This window comes from Onychostruthus taczanowskii, unplaced genomic scaffold (assembly GCF_017590055.1).
Source record: "Onychostruthus taczanowskii isolate IOZ18803 unplaced genomic scaffold, ASM1759005v1 scaffold26, whole genome shotgun sequence".
Lineage (NCBI taxonomy): Eukaryota > Metazoa > Chordata > Aves > Passeriformes > Passeridae > Onychostruthus > Onychostruthus taczanowskii.
The window spans coordinates 6,108,786-6,132,582 of record NW_024499906.1 but is presented as its reverse complement, the minus strand read 5'-3'; the positions used below and the strand labels follow the sequence as shown (position 1 = coordinate 6,132,582).

Genomic DNA, 23,797 nt, shown 5'->3' with positions numbered 1-23,797 from the left:
TTGGGTAGCAACATGCACTAACACTGTGGTTAGTGCATTTATCACTGACAATTCTGAACCTGCTTTCCTGTTGCTCCAATAAACTGCTCTGGTTTTGAACCTGGATTGTACAAATTCTTACTGAATTTGATGAGGCTGATAGTGTCAAATTGGCTATAATCAGAAATTAAACCCAGCCACACCCAGCCCCTCTGATCTCTGGGGACCAGCTGGAGTGCAAGAGGCTTCATTTCCTGCCCAATTTCCATATTCTCAACACAACAGTTGGCACTGAGCCCTAGTGTCCCACACCACTGCGGGGGGTTGACCCTGGCTAGATGCCAGGTACCCACCAAAGCCAGTCTGTCACTCCCCTCAGCTGGGCAGGGGGCAGAAAATATAGCACAAGGCTTGTGGTCAAGGTAAGGACAGGGAGACTTGGCTCACCAGTTACCATCATGGGCAAAGCTTGACTTGGGGAAATGAACTGAACTTATTACCAGTTCAACCAGGGCAGAGTAACAAGAAAAAACTCAATATCTTAAAGCATCTTCTCCCCATCCCTCCCTTCTTCCTGGGCTTAACTTCACTCCTGATTTTTCTACCTTCTTCCCCTTAGTGGTGCAAGAGGACAGGGAATGGGGCTGTGGTCAGGCGCTACCACAATTACTGAAGGACTTGGCCTTGGCCAGCAGTGGATCTATCCTGGAGCTGGCTGGCATTGGATCTGTCAGACATGGGAGAAGCTTCTGGCAGCTTCTCATGGAAGACACCCCTTTAGACCCCCTCACTACCAAAACTGTGCCACAGAAACCAAATGAAAACACTGAGGCAAAGGTTCATTTCATACACCTCACACTGCAACTGGGCTCAGGGCTTTGCCACCAGGGCTATCTCCACAGACCTCATTTTAGAGGACCATTGGGTCCTGAGCTGCTCCCTGGTTTCTGAATAGCACTGCAGCTGTGATAATCTAATCTTAGTGACTACCTGTGATAGTCACTAAGTGACTAATAGTCACGTAGTTGTGAACATTTTTATCAACAAAGAAATACTTAGTAAATTATCCTTCACTCAGTCTCATTAACTCCACAATGTTGGTGCTCTATTCCCTTAACAAGGGAGGCTCATTTCTTGGGACCTACTGAGGGAGAAGGCACTCTTTACACATCTCTGCTATAGCTCTCAAAGAAAGCTGGGACCACTGTCTTATCTCCCTGACTTCCCTGCCCTCAGCCACAGTGTCTGACAGCTTCCAGCTCTCAGGTGGGCACAGTCCACCCTCTATGACATTTCTGCTGCCTTTTTAACCAACAACCTCATTTTGTTACAGCTCCACTTTCTACAATCCCCTGTGAGGGAAAAGATAGTGACAACACAAAACATTGTCTTTTTTTCAGCCCAGGGCTTCTGCTCTTCAGTCTCAGTCTCACACTTCGTGAAGCACAAAACAATTCCATCCACCAAGATGATGGAAGTACCACTGCTGAAGAGCTACTTGCTGATCAATGGGCATGCTGCTGTACAAATATCTTTCAAGTGTGATAGTTCCATTTGGAGAAATGATCCTTGAATAAACTTTACTGTGAGCTCTTAGATTCCTGTCATGTTTACTATATAAATACACAATCTCTAAATAGCATTCATCAGTAATATGTACTACCAGAACGAGAGCCAGCACAGCAAAACTTTGATTCCAGATAAAAGGTTTTTCTATCATTTTTAAAATGGCTTAAATCATTGAATCACAGCTCTGGTGGTGAGCCAGAAATAATTACATCTGTTTGGGCAGCACCAGATTGGAACTGTATTGTACATTAACAGATTTTACCAGACTCAAAATAATATTCAGCAGGGCTTAATAATGTCACAGGATATTATATTATCTGACTTTTCAACCTTACTCCTTTAACTGAGTTTTCTTTACTATTTTTCATACTGTTAGAAAGGTATTGCTTTTAATACATTTCTGTCACTCCTTTTAATTTAATATTACATAATGAGGATAAGTACAGTATGACAGTATTCAAACAAAATGAATATTTACATTACTTACCATTTCTCTAAAACATCATAAAACCTCTTTTAATGTATTTTCTTTCTCTTTGCCTGCTTCATTGACTATGTGAAGATTGACGAATTTTAGCTATTTAGATACTCCTACAGAATTACAGAAACGGGATGGAAAAAAACCTCAGACTTGATTTGGTTTCTTTATCTCAGTCATAGGGACAGCATTGTTTTTCCATGCTACAACTTTATTCTAATGTGATGATCTGTAAAAAAAAAAAAAAAAAAAAAGAAGTAAAATTTCTGTATTCTGTTTTTTTTACAGCAGCTGCTGGGCCCTGAAGTTGTTGACAGAAGTCAATGAACCTGCACAGATGCCAGGGTTCTTCTCTACAGATCTGTTTTTCAGGAGTAGTGCCTAGTTTCCATCTCATTTATATATTAGTTAGGTTAAAAATGTTATAATTAGAGATCATGTTATTGTTTTTCACATTTATTTTTAAAGATTAGTCCTTAAATATTTAATCAATAGCTACTTTATATAAACTGGAAAGAGCTTTTCATTCACATATAGAAGAAGCACACAAAATGCCTGGTTATTTCTAAAGCATACTGCACAGAAAGTTCTTTGTTTTAATTAGAAATCCCTGGTGCCTGTAAAATAATATAAGCCAAGATATTTCTTTTTACAGGATTGCATATTCTGACAAGAGCATGACCATCCCCCAAAATGTCATTTTTTCTATTTTATCTGAATCCAAGCTGTATCTCACTTCCCCTATGGTCTGACTCCATGTGATCCAATTTTATTTTTCTTGACACCAGCAGTTTTTCATGCTATGTCTCATATTTTCTGATGAGCTAAGGAGAATGCCTCTATTATCCAGTGGGTAGCGTTCAAATCTGATAGGTGCAAGGCTCAGCTTCCAGGACTGGCCAAGAGGACTCTTGCCCAGTTTACATGAAGAGCCTTCCAAAGAGATGGAGGCCACATGGATCATACTGCAGTCTCATTCACTCTGCTTTGCTTAGGAGGTGAGCTGCCAATCTATCTTCTTCTGTGTTAATTTTAGAGAGCACACGGCATTTGTAACTATGAGCCACAGAAACTGTCTGTGCAGTTCACCTTGGTCAACATTCTCCCTTGGTGCCTCCTTAGACAGCAGCTTTGGAGGCAGAGGTCTATGGAGCAGCTTTGGCTGCTCAACCATTTCCTGCTTGGCCTTTGTTCCTGACAGATAAATGAAGATATTTCAAAAATCAGAACAAATCTCACAGGACAAAACAAAAGAAATAATCACCTCTAGTTTAAGAGCTGAGCTATGAATGTCTGCTAAGATAAAGCAGGTGATAAAAGATGCAAAGTGGCCAAAAAAGGACATTTGTTCTCTTAGTGACAGATTTAACAGTTTTTCTAGTTATCATTAGTGTTTCAGGAAATAAATCAGTGACATTAATTAAAAAGACCCCAACAAAACAAACCCAAACTTATGCTATTAACTCCAAATTCTTGCATTAAAGAATGTTATTCAGCACTTAGGGTGATCCTGTGCAGGGCCATGAGTTGAACTTTGATGATCCATGTGCGTCCCTTCCAACTCAGGATATTCTATAATTCTATGATTTATAATTCTATAGTTCTATAACTTCTGTCACAAAAGGTGAGGCAATTAGAGTTTAAATCTCGGAGCCAAAGGAGGAACAGTAAAATAGAGAAATGCCCCATGACAGACATTGCAAAAGCTCCCAGAAGCAGTTTTCTGCTGAATAAACAGATTGTCTAAGAGCAACTATTAACCCTGTGAAAAGGCCGAATTTGCAAGTTGTAATTTTATGCTTCTTTCTAGTTTCCTATTAGTTTATGAATGCATACAATGACACTAATTTCCATCAAAGAATCTCTGATTTGGTTCCAGAAATTCTCTTATTAGTAGCCAATTTTAGCAAATCTCTGAGTCACTGTAATTGTCAAGTTTATCTATATCCTAAATTGCAGAATGTGTTGGTTATATTTTTTTTTCCCTTTAGGGCTGAAAACATCTAGGCATCACACAGTGTAAAGCATCATTCCAGTCCTAAAGAACTGGAAATCAGAAGGAAAACACAGAAGAGAGAGCCCTGATGAAGGTGACTTTGAAGAGAAACTGAAAGTGCCATCAGGAAGCTAATGGCTTACAGAAAGATTTACAAAGATTAAGAAAACTGTCACATACACCTAGAAGCAAGGACACCTCTAGGCAACTTCTTCCCCCAGGAATTTGATTTGAAAATAGATAAATTTGAGACTTCAGTGCAATTTTGCACGTGGACAAGATTAATTTAAATCAAATGCAGCATTATATAAAACCGAAAAGAAGAAAAACAAACACTGTGATGAAAAGAAAAAAGACAGTCCCAAAGAGAATAATGAGTTCAGACTTGACTCAGCTATTGGGCTTGAATGGCACTTAAACAAGGAGCTGGAGAAAGGAAGAAATGGGGAAGTTTAAAAAGGAAGCCTGGAGTTCAATTATAGCCCTGCTGAGTTTGAATAAATGGGCAAACATTGCAACAAGATGAGGTACAATGTCACAAAAATGGTTCCTGACGTTAACCAGAGGCTGGGGACAGTGCCCTTGCAATAGACTGGAGAGACAGGAGGAAGAATATATAATATTAAAAAAGAAAACCCAAACCAACCATCACCAAACAACCCAATAACAACAATAACTTTCCTCCCTCCCCCAGTGCAAGACCTCTTAAAGAGCCAAAGAAGTTGAATTTGAGGAACAGGAACAAAGCACTCTATCATTATGTTTGTACTTGATACAGCTTAGCATTCCAGTTATCCTCTTCAGGATAACATTTCTGGCACCTGCCACATGGATATTGCACAGGGAGTAATTCAGCTTGGAAGATGGCTTAGGAGATCTCTAGTCCAAGCTCCTGCTCACAGCAGGGTTGAACTATGTACTCTGATGAGATTACTCAGATCTGTACGCAAGGATGGAGACCCCACAACCTTCTGGGCAACCTCTGGGCCTCCTTCCAACACTGATAAAAACCAAGACATAGAGTGCACACCCAACTAGGGCACACACCTAAAGATAAGTGAGCTTGTTTTCTCTCATTTATAGGTAACCTCTGTGGAAACTGGCTGACAGATCAGGGATGGTGAGAAATTATCAATGATCTGAGGAGCACTGCCCGAAAAATTCCAGGAGGAAGAGCAGACTGGAAAAGAAATGAGGGCTTAGGATAGAAGTGGAGTAGAAGAATTCCTGAAGTGAGTGTACACAGCACAGCTCAGAGACAGAGAAGGAGGTGAAGACACAAGAGGAAACCTGAAGTTGCAGAGGTTGATGACAAGAAAACAGGAGATCCAGTGGGGGGAGTGGAGGAAATGCAACATAGACAAGAAACCCCAGTGCTTCTGTCAGGGAAGAAAAGTAGAGGTGTTCAAGCTAGTAGAGACAGAAAGGATAAAAGCACATCAGAGGGAGAGGGAGCATGATTTTCTCATGAGATAAAATGGACCATTATATTTGGTGAGATTTTAGGTAAAAATCAAAATTAAATCGGAAGAGAGTTACAGAATATTCTGAGTTGGAAGGGGCCCATAAAGGGATTGAACCCACAGCCTTGGTGCCACACAAACTGTCTGTAGTCACTGCTGTAGGTGCAATTCAGTTCATGGCGCCAGGCAGCTGAGCCACCAAGACTCATCTGTGCTGCAGAAGGGAGAACAGAAAACTGGTAGTGAGGAAATTGAGTGTGGTGAAGGACGCAGGAGCAAAGGAAGGATGTGTCTGTCATGAACCCTGCCAGGTTGCTCCTTACTCTGGGGGAAGAGCAAAGTCAGGGTCTGAAGAAGGGGGAAAAACAATTCCCAGCAAACATATGTGCATCAAGAGAAACCTGGATGCAGCTGTATTCTACTCTAACCACGCACAAGCACCAGGAACTTTCTGCCGCACAGTCCCAAAGCCGGGCTAGCACTGATGAGGACAAAGCCCCTGTTCTGTGCACCAGCCGAGAGCAGAACCCCTTACAGAGGCACCCTTAGCAGCGGATTTCACCGAGCAGGGCAGCGACAGCCCAGCGCCACACACCAGGCGGGCCGTGGGGCCGCTGCCCGTGTCCGGGGCGTGTCCGCAGGGCTGGGCGGGGCACGGGCGGCGGCGCCGCTGGGAGCGGGCGGAGGGGCTGCGGCTGCGGGAGCGCGCCCGCCCCCCGGCCCGGCATCGCCTGTTGCTGCGCCGCTGCTGGCTGGTAACTATCCTCTGTAATCGTGGTGCTGGATGGAGGAGGTGGTGATGGTGGTCCTTATTATTATTATTCATTTTTAAATTGTTATTATTGCTGTTGTTATTGTTATTTCCCCCTCGGTGCTCACGAAGAAAAGATTAAAATTAAAGTTGCTACGAAGCGGACTCCTCCGGGAGCAGCTACCGCTCTTTCGTGGGGAGCGGCCGGCGGGGGGAGCGGTGGGGACCGGGGAGCGGTGCGGGAGTCCCGGGATGATGCTCCGGCTGCGGGGAGCCTTGCGGGCATCCCGGGATGACCCTGCGGCTGCGGGGAGGGTGCGGGAGTCCCGGGATGACCCTGCGGCTGCGGGGAGCGGTGCGGGAGTCCCGGGATGATGCTCCGGCTGCGGGGAGCCTTGCGGGCATCCCGGGATGACCCTGCGGCTGCGGGGAGCGGTGCGGGAGTCCCGGGATGATGCTCCGGCTGCGGGGAGCGGTGCGGGGATGCCGGCGGGGCCCGGCCGGGGCCGCACGGGGTGCGGGGGGCTGAGGCGGCGGGCGCGGTGCCCGGAGAGCGGGGACAGCGGCTCTGCTGTCGGTGTCACGCTCTGGCCCAGCACAGCGGTGCCGCGCACTGTGCTGGATGGGGTAGCGGGTGTAAAGCTGGTGCTGGGTGGGATATCGGGTGTAAAGCTGGTGCTTCTTCATGAGAACCAGGTCGAGGTGAGCTGAAACCTTTTCAAATTAATAATTACTTTGAGAAATAGGCACTGCAGTCCTGTTTCAAGCAAGTTCCATTTGATACAGTGTGATAGAAATTTTAGCTGGGTACAAAGTCTTTTGAGAGTGACTGACAAATGCGGGATAGGGCAAGGAGAGAGACAGGAGAGGGCAAGGATGAGGGTGGGATACTGAAGTGGAGGCAGTTTTGGCATCTCTGATAAATGAAAATGTTCTCTTGAGGCTGCATTTAGGGACTGATGGGTAGTCTGCATCTGTGTTCTGTGAACACTGATCACCCACTATAGTTTTCTCTGTCAAAGAATGCTTGGCTCATACCTTTAATCTCAGTATTTATTTTTTAAATTCACTTGTGTCCACAGGGTCCTACTAAAGACAACTCCCTTATAGCTGTAATAGTTTTGAAAATTTCTGCAGGGCACTTCCTGTGCCTCACTATGGAGATGAAGGAGCGGGTTTGCATGTTGCAGATGACTCTGCTGTTTGTCTCCTGCCTGCAAGGTTAGCGTTTCCCTACCAGGCTGACAGCAATCCATTTCCCTCTTTCCTCTGCTTCTCTCCTTCCTTTGCACGTATTCTACTGCATAAAGTGAGTGGAATAGGCTGAGGAGAAAATTTGGATGTCTTTCCTCCAAAGAAGCTGCGTAAATGAAATTAAAGGCATTGCTGCAACATGCATAATAGGTACCAGAGAGGGATTATTTAATACACCAAAGCATTTACATTTTTCTTTATGTAATCATCATTCAAGGATCAATACAGTGCCCGAGTGATTTATTTCATCATTGGCTTTTGTGCTTAGCAGTGCGAGGTTGAAAGGAAAACATCACCACAAACAAATAGAGCGCATTATCTGAGTGCCATGTGGAACCACGGGCTCTCCCCTGCTGGGCTGTGAGCTCTTTTGGGCAGGAAAGCAATGGTTGTGTCAGCACCATGGAGCTGCCCTCCCCTGTGTGGTGCTGGGGGCTGGGGTGACACCTCACGTGCCACCCTGACACCCCTGTCTGGGAGGTGAAATAAGGGAATTTGTGTCTGCCTTGGGGTTTGGGGTCAGAGTACAGCTGGGGTGAGCATCCAAACCTGGGAGCCCAGGCACACTCCTGAGTGTGCTGGTCAGATGGAGCTGCATGCACTGAAGGTGGCAGCCTCAGGAAGGCTAGGAGGATACCCAAAGGGTGCCAGAATTCTCCTAATGAAACATGGTGCATGTGTTCCTGCCACTGACAGTGAAATACTGGGTTGTCGACTTCCCTTGCAGGCAAATGTAGACTTGAATACAGGAGTGTGACTTAGGCTTCCCTCCCTGAGGAACTTTTGCATCCTGTATTTTACAAGGAGGAGGAAATTTTGCTCTGATGTGGATTTCTGGCCAAACATTTCCAGGCTGCTCTGGGATTGGTTTTATTCTCCTTTCAGATGAGAGGAATAAGGTGGCCTTTGTGTCTGCAGGATCAAAGCCTGTCTTTTTTTGTTCCAGCATAAAAGATAATTACAGGAGCTGTGCTTAAACCACCATCTCACTCAAAGGCTTGTGTGAGTTTTTCCTGGTGGGAAAGGAGCCCTTTTCCACTTTTCTTGCAGAACCTTCCCACAATGATGGCAAGGGCCATGATAGAAGGTGGATGATGGCACTGCCATCTCAGCAGGAGTCTGGTGTGACAAGACACATGGGAGGGTCTGTGGCCTGGTCCCCTGCAGTCTCTGTCATGGATCTCCACTGGAGCTCTGTCTTGGGTGACTGCTGGGATGCTACTGCTGCCATCAGCTGCTTCCAAAGTATTCCTGTAACAATGGGTAAGATGTAGGGACTGTGAATGAGAGGATCAGCAATGGTAGCAGTCCAGGAACGGAGTGTGCTGCACACATTATTCCTGAGTTAGACAACAAGAGCAAACTCAGATGAGACTTCCTTTACCACACTACTGCAGCATGCAGGGCTTCCTGGCCATTAATGCTTTCTCCCTCACAGCCCATCCCCATCTCCATGGTGGACCTGCAATTCCTGAATTTTCCCATGTGCAACTCACACTTCAGGTAGCCCTTGATAAAAAATAAGTCCTCAGAAAACACTTGCTCTCTGATAATTCATTCATTCAAATTCAGAGTTTTGTGGGAGCACATGCTTGGAGATCAAAGGGAGAAACTCAAAGCAAAATGTCTTTTGTTTTTCCACAGGCACATGTGTAACCTGTGCTACTGCTAAATAACAGATTTATTTATTTATTTATTTATTTAATGGATAACCAGCAGGTTTTTCTCAGGAAAATACATTCATTCATCCAAAACGATAGTCTTTTCCTTGTTATTAGAGAATCCACATTTTAGTTTTGAGGGATGGATGAAATAAGTACCAATTGTAACAGTGTGGGTTACCAGAATGGAATGAATTTCACCCACAAGCTGGGACCATGCTGCTGGTCTTCCTGCTGACCTTTAGCCTTGGCAACATAGGGAGCACTTGACTGGAAGATTCACAAAAAGGTAACAGCGGTACAAGTTAGACTCAAAGGATGGGTTTCTAAATTGATTGTGGACTCTGCACAGAAAACACCCTTATTTTCTCTCAGTATTTTGCTTTTATGAGGCTCTCCCTGTGCTGCCTGTAGGCAGAGCCCCTGACCCAGCCAAGGGCCCTGATGTTGGTCCCACTGCGTGTAGGCTTTAAAGCCTGAGTGGAATGGGGAATAGTCCTGATGTACACTTCTGCAGCCTGTAGGCTTCCTCTTTTCCTTTCTCCTTTACCTTGTAACCTGGTGACTCTGAGTATTTGCAGTGCATTCATTTCCTTCTCACTTACAGGAAGACCTCTAGTCCATTTACTTCTTATGGGAAAAAAGCAGCCCACTTAATCAGCATTTTAAATAAACCCCAATTTATGTTTTAATCTGCTTTAGTAATATTTAATCTGTTTCTATTGTGAACATCCTTATACTTTTTTTCCCCCCTAGGGTTTTACTCTGAATCAATATTTAACGTATTTGCCTAGTTTAAAATTGATGTGTCTTTGTTGGTTTTCATTATTGAACCTTCAATATTTACTCTTCCTTTCCTGTTGTGACATTTTAGCTCTAGTAGTCCTTTATTAGATTGTGACTGCATGCCCTTGACTACTGCTGTTTCAGGAAGCCACTGAGGTTGTTTGCAGGGCTTTTTCTTTAAAGAAAGTCTCAGAAGAAGGTCAACACATCTCATTTTGCTCTTGCAAGCCTTTTCCTGCAGAAAGAAGACCATTTTAACTGGGAACACTCATAGGAATGAGCTAAGTAAGCATGCATTTACATCAGAAAAGTTTTCTTCCTCGTAGCATTGAATTTTAATGCGACCCACTGAGTATGAGGTTTGGGTAGATGAACTCCAAAGTTTCCATCCCACCTACATATACAGAGTCTTTTCTTCTCAGAATATTTAAACTGTGTACCACAAGAAGGAAAAGCATGGTTAAAAGTCAAGTGTCAAAATATTTGGGGAGAATTATGTGGCAGCACATTTAACATTTACATCACATTTTAATCAGCAAGTCCAAAAGCTTTTGGAAAAGGAGGTCAGCGTCATTCTGGAATTGATTTTCCCAAAGATAAAGCACTGTAAATGCAGTGACAAAAATATTTGTTTCCAAGACCTGAGTACTTTACAAAATGTTTTGTTCCTCTAGACAGAAATAGCCATATTTCTTATAATAGTGGAATTTCTTTCCTCATTATAGTTCCTGTCACCATGCTGTTATGCTGCCTAACCTTGAAAAAAAAGCAGTTTTGTTAACTTTTTACAAATGCTTGTTGCCATGTTGGGATTGAATTGCCTATCCCTCTCAGGGCAGACAAAAAAATCCCAAAAAGTTTCATTTTCTTGTGTGTACTAGTAAAAGGGAGCCAGTGTGCTGGGTAAAAGAGGAGTTGAGCAGGGAAAAAATCTGAAAAAGAAGCCAGTTAGGTCATCATTTTATGTAGCAAGGAAACAAAACCCAGTCTTCTGCTCTTAAGCAGAAGTTGCAAGCTGACTCACTGAAAACATACCTTAAAATAGTATCTTTAGAAGCAACTTCTGGGTTTCAGGATTATGTAAAGAAACATGAGAACATTCTCTGATTTTTATATAGGAAAGGTCCTGAATGATTGGCTTTAGAAAGTTGTCAATGTAATTTTTCTTTTGCTTATTGGAAGAACTCCAAAGATGAGATTTCAATGTCTATCACAGACAAATTCTTCTTTGCATTTACAAAAAACTAAACAATTTATGTCATAAGTCAAAATCTCTTAATAAACTAAACATCTTTTACCCAACCTTTAAATTCAGAAGCATTTGTATTAAGCATCAGCACACTCTTCTAGCATTTTTGCCCCGTTGTTTTCTATACAATCCTTGTTTGCATGACATTCTGTAAAGGGATGATTTTTTTCTCTCCTTCCCCTCCCCATATGTGTGCTGTCTTTTTGTACAGGTGGGTGTCATGAGTTCACTCTTCCATTTCTTCACCTGTACCCAGGTCAGAGTTTTTAAAGGAAAACTTAGGTTTCAGATTACCTGGTTTAAGACATCCAGGCATTCTACAATCTCAGTTCAGCCAGGATTAGAGAAAACAGCAAAGGAGCACAGCATAAGTGGAAATAGCTTAGATTACATTTTGCAGTCACAGTGAGGTCATTTGCATGTTAGTGGCTTGGTCAGCTTGGCTCTAATGAACAAAGTCAGAACTGTGATTAACACAGGAAGTGTGAGCAGGGACATGCAATGAGCAGCAACATCAGTTCTTTTTTTTTTTTTTTTTTTTTTTTTTTTTTTTTGCCTATGAATTAAAATGAAGTAGTTTGTTTTACCCTAGTTTCCCCTAATAGCTCTTATCTTGGACCCAGCTCATCAGGAGGAGCCCTCACTGAGTGCTCTGCTGTAAGGCTAGGCAGAATAACTCCTGGCTCCTCTTGCCAAAAAGAGCAAGAATCAGAGGAAACTGACCCACTCACCAGGTACCCAAAGCCAAGTGCCTTGTCCAGGTGTCTGGTGGGGTTGTCCCTCCAAAGAAGCCATCTCTGACTGTGGGAGCAGGCTGCCCTGTACCTGGAGAGGGGGATACCTGAGTGCCATCAACTGATAATCCTGGGAGCATCAGCTGCCTAGGAAGTGTTGCAGCAATAACATGGAATCTTATGGACGGATGGTGCCAGGGGGAAATGAGGCAGAAGAACCACTGTGCTGCTCCCTTCCTGATGAGGGGAGGGTGGTGCCCACTGAAGGTCTCCCATGCTCATGAAAGAATGTGTCTCATAACCATCATCAACCTTTAAAAAGCTTTTATTTAAAAAGAAACTGTCTTTGAATGTGTGTGTCAGTAGGAAGCCTGGGGTTTGGGTAGTATTGAGGTGTCAGTATGCACAGGGCATTTGGCACAAATAATTTAAAAATTCCTGCAAGAGAAAAATGCTATTTTGCACAGTTTGCTTCTTGATAATGGTAAGTGCTTTACATGATGAGGCAGTTATCAATTTCTTTATTCTTATATTGCAAACACAGTTCTTACATTGCCTGTTTGACTCAGAGAGATTGCTAGGTCATAAAAGAGATACCAAAGGAGAGATACTTCCCAGAAAATGAGGAAGAGATTTATAGTCAATTAGAGAGAGAAAACGTCCTTACCAGAGATCCCTTAGACGTACCTTCAGTCTCCTGTAAAGTACAGGATAGATGACACATTTTACTTCTGGTTTCTACTATCAGAAGGAATCAAAATATTTGTAATAGTAATCACATTTTTTTTTAACAAATAACAGCCTTCTCCTTCCTTCTTTTCATTTTGGGCATTCATTCAGTTAAAAAGGCTTAATATTGTGGTATAACAATGACCCCCAGTAATTTTGTGTGAATCTACGCACTTAGATGAGAAATCAACTTCTCAAGCAGATTCAAAAGCAGCCCTTAGATGAAGACTGTCATTTTACACTGGTTGTCAGATAACCTTTGCTTGCTGCAAAGTTGTGAGTGCCCAAGTATTTGCCTGTGTATGCAGTTCTTACTTAAATCCCAGTGTCCAGACTGTCAACATCCCCTTTCAGAATTACGTGCCCAAGACAGACAAGCAGAAGGTCAGAAGAGGAACGACAACCAATAGTTAGAGTTAGGCCTCTATTTCAAACAGTGAAAGGTCTCATACCAGTGGAGTAGAGGGGGAGTATCACCTCCCTTGATGCTTCTTTTGATGCAAACCACAAGCACACGGCCTTTGCTTAAACAATGACTTATTTTGCAAGGGCAGGTAGGAGGACCTGCTGAGAATATGTCCTTTGGTAAAAGCTGGGGTTTGAGAATGCAGGTGTGCTGCAGAATGCAGGTGTGCTGGGAAGGGAGGCCATGAAGTTGTGATGCAAGGCTGCAGAGCAGCTGGTGCAGGGGATCTCAGTAAATGCACAATAATTTCTTTCTCATTCATGAGTCTACATCTCCTGCTCTCACTGGAGGAACACACCCCTGGGCACAGAGTAGCTGTAGCATCGTGGTTCTTGTGCCTGCTGTCCTCACAGTGCCGTGTCCAGAAATTAACTTGGCAAAGGCATCCCTGGGCTTTAAGCAGAGAATGTCCAAAGTGCTGGAATCCCACTGGGCTATGGAAGTACACTTATTTTTACAATCAAAAACAACAGCTCTTCAGCAATTGAGGAAACAGAGCTTGCAACATACAGCTGAGACTACTGTGGAAATGTAAACAAAACCTAAATCTAGTCTTTGCAATGGCACCTGCAAACCCTCTTGTTTAAGTGGGATTTGTAAGGCAGAGCGTGCCCCGTGCAGCTGGGGATGCGTTACAGTGCCAGGAGGAGCGTGGTGGGTCTTACTGCTCTGGGGAAGGAGCCAGGAGGAGATGGGGTGGGGGGGATTGTTGCAAACCATCAGAGCCAGACCCCAGTTTTTCTTCCTCTTCCTGTTGCAATTGCAGGAACAGCTCCCATGCACAGGAGAGAGAGGAACCAGGCAAATTGGTGGGATTGTCTTCAGTGTGAGATCTTTGGTGGCTCTGCGATAGTTTGGTGTTTCTGCCCAGTGTTTCTGACAGCTAAAATGGATGTTTCATTACACAACTACTCAGTCATGTAGTATGTAATGCTGTGAAGAGCTGAAGAACATACTTAAACCTAAACTTAGATACTCTCCAGAGTAATGCTTAGAAAAGCATTTAGAGTTCCTGTCCTGTCAGAAACTCATTGCTGCTCACGTGAAGCTCATAATTCACCAGGTGGCCAAAGACACAGAAATGCCTGAAGGAGCATTAAACAAGAAAAAGCAAGTTTAACCAGCAGGCAGACTGCTCCTGCCACTCTTGACACTAAGCTATTTGACACCTCTTTCCCTTGAGCTATTTGATGATTTGTGCTACTCTTATATCTCAATTCACCCCTCCTGTGTGCCTGACCTTTAGCCCTGGCTATCAAAGTGGATTGAAATAAAAACTAAGGATGCTCCTTCCTTTTCCCCTACGCTTTGCAACTCTCTGAATGATAGTGCTAGAGCAAACCATTCTTCTGTCTGTCTGTTATGTCTGGCTCCTCTTACCTGCTTCTGTCTGTCATCTGGCAGAGTGCAAGACCTTTGGGAAATCTATCTTTCTTCTCCTCTGTCTTTCTTCAGTTCCTGGAACCACAGTGCCTGGAGTCTCCGGGATCTTTTGTAGAAATCAGCTATAGGAAAAGAGAAGACAGAAAGATGTGAAGGAAAAAGTGAGCACCCAGGAACGTTCTGGAAAAAAAATTCAGCTGCATTACACATTCTTCTATGCTTGATATTCCAGGGACAATGGCCAGCACTTCACAGTGGCTGAGGCCATTTTCACCCTCAAGCAGTAATGTGGCTTCCTGTACCTGGTCCCAAGTTTTGGGGTGGACTCCTCAGCCAGTCTGTGCATATTGCCATGGCAGTGCTTGCCAGGTGCTTCAGTGGGAACAGGGCCAGCAGAATGGGACTGGGGCAGTCCCAGCCCCAGGCTCCCTGCATGCCCATGTCTTGTCCTTGGCACAGCTCCAGCTGCCTGGCAGGGGCAGGGATGGTGGCCATGCCTCAGGTGGCCATACAGGCCAGTTGTCCACTGACAGGTCACGACCTACAGGTCACATTGGCCAGTGGTATCATCTGCAGAGATTTCCTTCGTCTTCATTGTGCCCAGGGGTCTGAATCTCTGCTATTTGGGAGCAGCTGAGATCAGAGTTGATGGATTCTGCCACTCATTGCATGAGGCACAGATAAATATCCAGGAAGGGGCTAAACAGATCTGCCTGAACTCATCTCCAAAGCCATACTGCTCACTTGCTCAGCTGTACAATGAGGAATGGAAACTGGGCAGCAAAGCCAAGTGGGGACAGTGACACTGTCCCTTTTGGGGTTTTGGTTTAGGAGATGGGTTTTGTGCACCTGTTCCCTTCTGGTCAGTGAATGCCTGGGAAAGTGCACTTCACTGATGGCTTGGGGGTGACCTACAGAAATGAATGGTCAGTGCATTTCTTTAGTGGGATGCAGAGATGAATAGGGCCAAACACTTGCTCTTTGTGCCTTGCTTCTTGTGCTGTTTATACAGGGGATTTTTGGGCAGCTGTCTGGAACAGTTTGGGGTTTTTTCATGCTTTGTGACTACTGTGTGTGTCACTTGGATAGCACAGGGCTTCTCTCCTGGAAGGCCTTGGTTTCTCAGTTCCTGACACCATCCACCCACCCACCCACAAGATCGATACAGTTGTGGACTTTTTGTTTGCTGCTGAATTGTTTGACATTTCAGTTTCCCCCGTGCCTCTTGAACACTTTGTCAAAAGAGCAATTAATGTTTGTTTCATGTTTGTCTTTTAGATGACACTCCAGCAATATTTTGTTCTCTTTTTCAAGAACAGTCCTTCAGGGGCTCTTTTGAGTCTTCTGACATTTGAAAACACACCTGATGTCTTTGCCTCATTAGCTTTCAGTGTGTATTGGCCACAGCAGCACAGAAAATGGAGCAGCTAAGTGAGGATGCAGAAACAAGGAACTTCTCTATTTGTCTGTGGATTTGCTCTGGATGCTCTGCTCAGGCAGCTCCTAGATGATACCCACAGGGAGCAACACAAGCAGCCTCTCTGGGATCAAACTCATGCACCTGACACGTGTCTGACACTTCACTGTGGAACTTGCTTTCCAGTGGTGGGTCTCCCATCTCTCTGTGCTCCCTCAAGAATCTTTCATTTCTAGCAGTGAGCAAAATTAAAGTCTGGTCTTCTCTTTTGTTACATGTGACTTCTGTAGGATTTTTAACTTCAAAAACTATCCCAACATCAAGGGTCTTCCTGACTATATTCTTAGTCAGGTGCTAAATATGTTGTTTGCTAAAACTTGTTCAGGCTGCCTCAGATTTTTGCTCAGTTGTGTCTTGGCCACCATTACTGTCAAAGCCTGGCCGCTGCTCTAGAGAGAGATTGGAGAATAGGAGTATGCTTTTGGGTGGATACCCTTCAGTTGCCTTGCAGAGATTTTGTATTCACATCTCTTCCAGCCTTATCTCAGTGGATCTTCCAAGAAATATCAAGGCCAACCAGCAGGAGAGGAAGGTGTTTGCCCAGGAAGATGAATTTTAAAAAAACAAACCAAAAAAATCAAGGAAAAGCTTCTTTTTGCTTACTTGAGATAATCAATGCTGATACTGAGAATATAAAGGAATCATAACTGGGCTTTTTTTGGTGCCAGCTATAATCACTATTTCTCATTGCTAGAGGAGGCAATGTTTCCCCCTTCCAAAGCTTTTTCCTCTTGTATTTTTAATTTATATGTGTCATGGAAGAGATTAATCCTAAATACAAGCTCTGACTCATAAGTCTAGTTAATCACTAAGTAAAAACATTATCAGGACTAGATTTGTTCACATTCCTTTACAAAAATAGAGACAACAGGTAAGAGTTTGTTGAATCCAGGGCCTTTGTGAAAAGCCTGACCTCAGATCATAGAATAATAGAATAATAGAATAATAGAATAATAGAATCACAGATTGTAAAAGACCCTTCAGATAACATTAAGTTCAGTAGTAAACCAAGCACTGTCAAGTCCACAATTAAACCATGGCCTTGAGTGCCCCATTTACACATGTTTTAAATACCTCCAGGGATGGTGACTCAACCACTTCCCTAGGCAGCCTGTTCCTGCCTAGGGAAGAAACTTGGGAGAAGAGACTGACCCCATCTTGGCTACAATCTCCTTTCAGATAGTTGTAGGCAGATCTCTCCTGTGTTTGATTTCCATATGATACCTTCTCCAGAGAAAACCCTCTTTTTATTTATTGCAAAAAATTTAATCTTTTTTTGTCTTCCTGCAGCTTCAGTAGATGCAGGGCATGTTCCTTCTGAGCAAAAGGCTGACACCAGCACAGGGCATGGATTTCCTAGTGCTGGCTTTCACCCTTCACCTGCAGGAGGATGACAGGTCCCCCTGCTGCAGCTCCAGAAGCAGGGCTGGCTCTGCAAACACAACCATGGCAAGGCAAGGCTGGAAGCAAAACCCATTCGGTTTGGCGGTGCGGGAGGAAATACTTTTTTTTTCGGATGTGCTGTAGAAACCCAGCAAGTTCCTTCTGTTATGCAAAATTTCCCCTCCTGACAAGGAACTAATAACTGCTTGTAAGTGTTTTGGGCAGCAGTTCCAGTGCAAAACTTGGGCCCCAGGCTTGCATGTGAGAGGTTGCAAACAAGAAATGGAGATTCTGAGCACAGTTACAAAGTTTATGAGGAATGCTGGCTTTAAAGCTTGAGAGCAAGCAAGCAGAAACCGCTAGGGTAGGAGTAAGGAAATGACCAGAGGTGGATGAAACAGCAGGGGAAAAAAGAGAAAATGTGCAAAGGAAAAATGAGATGATAAATGGAAACATGCAAAGAAAGAGGAAGAAATGCAAGAATATAGCTTTTGTAAAAGCTGAAAAGAAAAAGAAGAAAACTAATATAAACACAGAGCAGACAGTCTAGGATGTAAAATTTCTAACATTTAAAATCCTATAAAGTCAGAACATAATGACAGAGTGTTCAAGGAGACATATATGCGAGTGAACCCATGTGCACATGACATTTTGTTCAGTGCTACAGGTATTTGTGTGCAAATTTTCATCTGGATCCAAAGGAAATTGAATTATTCTTTTCTTGGCAAAAAGCTGCCTGCTGTTCAAGAGAGCAGGGTAATTTATACTTGTGGGGTTTTTTTCTCCTGCCATGGTTTGCAGCAAAAGACAGGTACTTGAAATTCTGGCAGTGGGGTGGCAGTGCCTGAGTTTGCAGCAGAACAGCTTTGTCTTTTTGTCAGTGTGGCAGCCACGCTGTGCAGGGTAGGGGCCCTGGGAAAGCCCATTCTGCTACTGTGTCAAAGCCAATGGTGGTTCACTCACCAAAAACTGAGTGAGATTGAGGCTGAAAGTACAGGAGAAGGTTGGTTAACCATGAGTCAGCTTCTGCCAAATCAGTGTGTCATAAATTATTACTTTGTTTCCTCACAGTTTAGCAAAAAAAAAAAAAAAAAAACCAAAAAAAAAAAAACCTGGCACAACAAGTGTAATTAAGAATAAAATATGTTTTTTGTCCCATCTGTTTCTCATGCTTTATTACTCCTGTAAGCCTCTGGCCAGCTGACCCACCAAAGTCTCATTTTCAGGTATTTCCTTCCATCACAAAGTCAAATGATTTCCTGAAAGAAAACCAGGAAAACTAGGAAACACATTGAACTGAGTTAGGATCTAACCAAGACACTGGTTTTCTTTTGTAGGACTACCAAAACAGGATAGACAGTATTGTTGCAACAGCCTCCATGAGTAACACTTCCAGACCCATGTCCATCTAGGAATGGGTTTATCAGCTGGAAGAGTCACTGCCAGTCTCTGCTGGAAATGTGGGACTTGCATGCTTTCCTGGGAGAGCCTTGGAGCTGTGCCCTTCTCCCACTGCATCCAGACCTGGGAGCTGACAGTGGCCCGGCTTCTCCAACCTCTTCTTGTCACTCTCTCACCAAGCAAAACCTAAGATTAGCTCATGCACTGTTATTAATATTTCACTACTCCTCCCCTTCACAGCAAATGGATGGTTTTGATCAATAATTCATGGCTGGGTGTAGCCTATTAAATTTGAAGTGGGGTGTATGCTTTCCTGTTATTTATTTATCATTGTTTTTATTTTACATGGTGTTTTTTCCCCTGCTATTTCATTTTTCACTTGCTTAAACGCCTCTCCTTCAAAGTTCAGACTGCTTGCAGGAAATTAATCTTGTGCCTTATGACTTTTAAGTAAGACTCAACTCTCTGCAAGGGCCTGAGACAGAGCCACAAGGAAAACTTTCAGACCCACTCAGCCACTTCAGTGCAGAAGATCTCTTTGAAACAAATGACTTGGGGAATTTGGTAACAAATCTAACTGCTCAAAGCTCATCCATGGCCTCAAGAGCTGTCTGCTTTTTGTTTCACAGGGATATTTGGCTACTTCTGCTGAGGGAACAACCTGCTCCAAGACCAGCAATCAGGCATTGCCCTGTCCCCTCCTTTGCCAGTGGGGGCTGCTCTGTTGGAACCCTCCTGAACACAGATTTTGGGGACTGTAAGTCTTCCTGGGCTGGAAGGTTGTAGGTTGTATCCCCTAGATAGAAGTGGCCTTCTCCTTTGTGAAAACAGTCTACTCATAGCTTATTTGATTTTTGTGGCTCATCTTGATTCACCAATAAGACAGATTGTAGTGAAACTGAAATAAAGATTTCCTTAGAAGACCCTAAGACAGATTACTGAGTATAGGACTTGGAAATTGAAAGCTGCACAAGCAAGTGAAATCATAAACCAGTCTCCTGGCCTAGCTTTAACAGGCCATTATCCTCCTGGTCATTCCTGTGCCCAGTGAGGTTTGGAGAGCTGCTGATCTGAGAATTACCTTACCAATATCATGCTTTTCAGTATGACAGAACTTCTTTCTACATTCCTCTTTCTCCAGCCTTGCCAGTGTACAAGCCTGGGTATCCCTCCCTGACCAAGCAAAAATGTCCTGTTGCTGATGGGCACTCAGCTGCCATATTTGCTGTGTGGCACAGGCTTCCCTCCATTCACACCTGTGTGCATGACATGGGCCATCACCCTCCACCCTACCTGCCTCTCCTCTCCTCTCCTCTCCTCTCCTCTCCTCTCCTCTCCTCGTCCATGGTGGGTGCCACTGGGAATGCCCAGAGCAGAACCCCATGGGGCTTGGTGAGTCCTGCCATGGACTGTGGGGGTTGGAGACCAGGTTTCTCAGGGACGGAGGGCATGGTGGCAGACTCCAGCTGAAGGCAAAGATCTGGCCACCCCACTCCTTCCTGCATGAACAGATTTAGACAAAGAATGAGAAGCTCTTGTTGCGCCAAGAGATATTTCATGATATCATGATTCCACTCCCAACAGAAGCCAGTATCCATGTTGTGACAGGTTCAGTGGGATCACCCAGCTGTGCTTTGCATTCTCAAGGCTTTTTCTGGCATATATAATGCAGGAAGAATACAGTGTAAAAGGTCTGAGTTTCACGTGCGTTCTGCAAAGCCCCAGTCTGTAGTATTCTCTCTCCTGTGGAGATCACAGGTGGCATTTCAGGGTACCCTGCTAACACAGACCCAGCAGTGGGTCAAATTACCACCTGGCACCTGAGCACATGCCATCAGAGTAATGACTCCTGCTTCACAAACACTCATTTACCTTTCAACAGCATTGAGCTTCTCAGGGTCCATATTCAGAGGCAGTTCAGTGCTTAAATCACTAGTGGTTACAGGAAGTGTCACCGACTTTCATAGGAACAAGGACAGAGTCACAAAATAAAGGCACAACTCAGCATCAAACTGTAGTGGGAATTAGATCCTCTGTATGAGCAAGACATTATTTGTTAAAAGGAGATAATTTTAAAATAATTTGCATTATTTTGATTTCCCCTAGTTTTTCACGGACCAGGATGTTCCTCTCAAAGGGTTCATTTAAAATTGTGCTGTCATTTAGTCAGACACTTTGCAAGTCCACAAGAAGCTTTCATGCAGCTTGGAAAATCTGTGCTGAAGTCCCCACTCTGCTCCCTACCACACTCTTCCCACCCCAGAGAGTGGTCTGCAACCTGTGACCAAATCAGCTGTGGTGAGGAAGACGTTGCACTATATCAGTGTGATTTTGCAAAGAAATGGTTTTTGGAGAAAGTAATTTCCTGAAGCAGAAGCAGCCTGCAGGAAGGCAAAGTTCTTGGGAGACTGCAGTGGGCAGTGAAAAACGTGAGTGCCCAGAGGTGGGTGTGCCAGGAAAGGCCACCCCAGGCATACACTGCCCTAGTGCCCATAAGGAAATTACTGACCTAGAGCAGACCCCAGCTCCCTCCTCAGCTGGAGATCCCTGCAAACCCCTCCTGGCTGCCAGAACACAGCGCTGCCAAGTCAGATGAAGCTGCTGGACCTCTTCTTAGGCAGATGCCCCAGATCCTTCAAATAAATTCCCATTAATTGGTGGAAGTGGGATTACTGATTCCTGCCTGCTTTTTGAGTTGTCACTTACTTTGCTAAGAAACATCCAAGCCTCGTGGCAGGAGAGCAGAGGCAGTTTCTGCCCTTCCCAGGGCTCCCCAAGGCACCTGGGGATGAGGAGGAGGAAGGTGAGAGCCTTTGGCAGGTGAGGAGGTTGAAGTGAAAGTGCTCTGTCACTCAGAGCTGTGGGGCTGGCTCAGGGGCCGAGGCGAGAAGGAGATAACTCGTGGAAGGGTTTGAAGGCTGTGGTGATACAGTCTGGCTGGTCTGCAGTGAAGTGTGACACAGGCAGCAGGATGGGAGTGTCAGCACTGCCAAAAGTACTTGGAAAGAAAGGCCCTTCAGGCACAGGCACAATAAGGGGCAAGACTTTTGAAGTGGTATAGTGGTGACAACAGCAGGGAAAAGATTGGTTCTGACCTTTTCAGCTGTGTCTCAGGGGCATGGTCTGTTAACAATTATAGTCCTCCCTCTGCAAGTGATTGAACACACTGCATGCTAATTTATGGTACTTAATTTATAGACAATCATCTTTGATATTTCCTAATGTCTTTTCCTGTAATTGGAGGACCACCTCTCCTTTGGCTTTTTTTACCTTTCAAGCACACAAACCTCAAAGCAGCTGCATTGATATTTTGGCCCTAAGGCTGAAGCTGTAGGTCAAGTGTATTGTTTTTCTGAGGTGGGACAGTAATGGACATTTAACTCAGTCCCACAGCACAGCCCATCCTAACACCAGCTGGCCTGGTCCTAGCCATAAGCATACTTTGTGGCAAAATGCAAGCCATTTATATTGCAGAGTTACAATTCAACACCCTTCTAGGAAACCAGTACTACAGTAATGGCCTGCAGTATCCTGCCCTGTTTAAGAAATTACTTTAGAGACATTATTCTCATGGAATCCTACATCATCAGCAATAACACAAATGCCCACCACACAGGTGTGAGTTAACCAGGAACAATAACTATCACACCATCCCACTGAAATGTGTTTCAGTGCTGCCCAGTAAAATTGCTGTGTGTGATGCTTCAAGGATGCACAGTGCAGGGTTTAAATAGTGTGTCATGACAGGGCTTCAGCTGGGGCTGTATCTAAAGACTACCTAAATTTAATAATACCTGGTGAGACAGCATTATTAGCTATACAGTGACAAACCAGCAGGTCTTAAAATGAGGCAGAAAATGGGATTAATGATCCATGTGTCAAATATGTGTTTTGTTTATGTCTGCCTCATAAATTCATCATACTTTAAATCTCATCCTTGCTGTCCTTGTATTTCCAAGCTTGTTTGAACACTTCTTTAACACAGCTGCTGCCTATGGGATGTGCTGGTATTGAATCAGTGCTGACGACACAGTGCTGGACTCAGTCTAGGTCACACAAATATGAAATACCACATGACATGGTGGAAACTCTGAGTTGCTCCCCTACAGCACAAGCTGTAACAACTGACTCAAGAGAGGGTGCTAAGAGTGTTAAGCAAACTTGTCTGATAAGGAAACACCCACTCCAGTTTTCCTGTGCAAGTAGGATGTCAGATTTAGAGCACACATCCCATTGCAGCATTTAATGGGATGTCATGGAGACCAGCAAAAGTAATTCAGGATTTGGAAAAGGTCTGTAAGAAAAAAAGCTGTGACAAACCATCAGGCTTGTGTAAAATATCCTAGAAAACAAACGATAGGAGCTGTGGCACAGCCTATCAAATAATCAAATACTATAGAGGAAGTATTTTTTCAACAGAAGTGAGTAACCAAAAATACCTGGAAAGTGTTTCAGCGTACCTCTGAGGAGAGCAAATGTATGCTAATTCAAGGATGGATCTTAATTATGGAAATTTGTTCATGAAAGGGGTTCTTTGAATCTCTTTACAACAGCATGTGGCTCATGGTCCGGTGAATGACAGTTTTTTTTTCATTAAAGACATACAGTTTGGTAATTGTTTTCACCTGCCTGTTTTCAGAGGTGAAAGTCAGAACAGAAGTTTTTGAAAAATCTGAAGGATGATTCTTAAGCCTGTGGAAAGTAGCAAGAATCTTGCTGTTAAGGCAGAACATTTCTTAAAATCCCTGTGGGACTGATTATTAACTTTTCTCTCTTGATGTGTTTTCAGATCTAAGACCTCTGCAATGCTGCATCATCAGGGCTTGAAAGATGGTTTATATTTGCATCCATCGAGCACTTTTATATGTGACCTTCAGTGCATTGGGAAACGTGTCCTTGAAATCTGTGTCAGTTGTGAGATGGTGTGAGGAGCACTGTGTTCTTTCTTAGGCTTCTCTCTTCATTAAAAGGTTGGACAAACTGTAGGGAGACACTGGGATAGTACAGGTCAGAGAACAGGGAGAGAGGGCTCAACTTG

The 23,797-nt window shown here is 44.0% G+C and overlaps 1 protein-coding gene across 3 annotated transcripts in view; it reads left to right on the top strand.

Moving 5' to 3' along the window:
• Positions 1-6,148: 6,148 nt before the first annotated feature.
• Positions 6,149-23,797, top strand: part of LCP1 (lymphocyte cytosolic protein 1) — a 48,997-nt gene continuing 31,348 nt past the window's right edge. Inside the window, exons 1-2 of one of the 3 annotated variants that reach the window (XM_041407376.1) lie at positions 6,170-6,240; positions 7,319-7,457. In XM_041407376.1, the coding sequence (XP_041263310.1) occupies positions 7,394-7,457 (64 nt within the window). In that variant the 5' untranslated portion in view covers positions 6,170-6,240; positions 7,319-7,393. Of the gene's footprint in view, positions 6,241-7,318; positions 7,458-8,702; positions 8,754-23,797 lie in introns of those variants that run through there. The other 2 variants (XM_041407379.1, XM_041407377.1) reach the window with 2 other exon arrangements.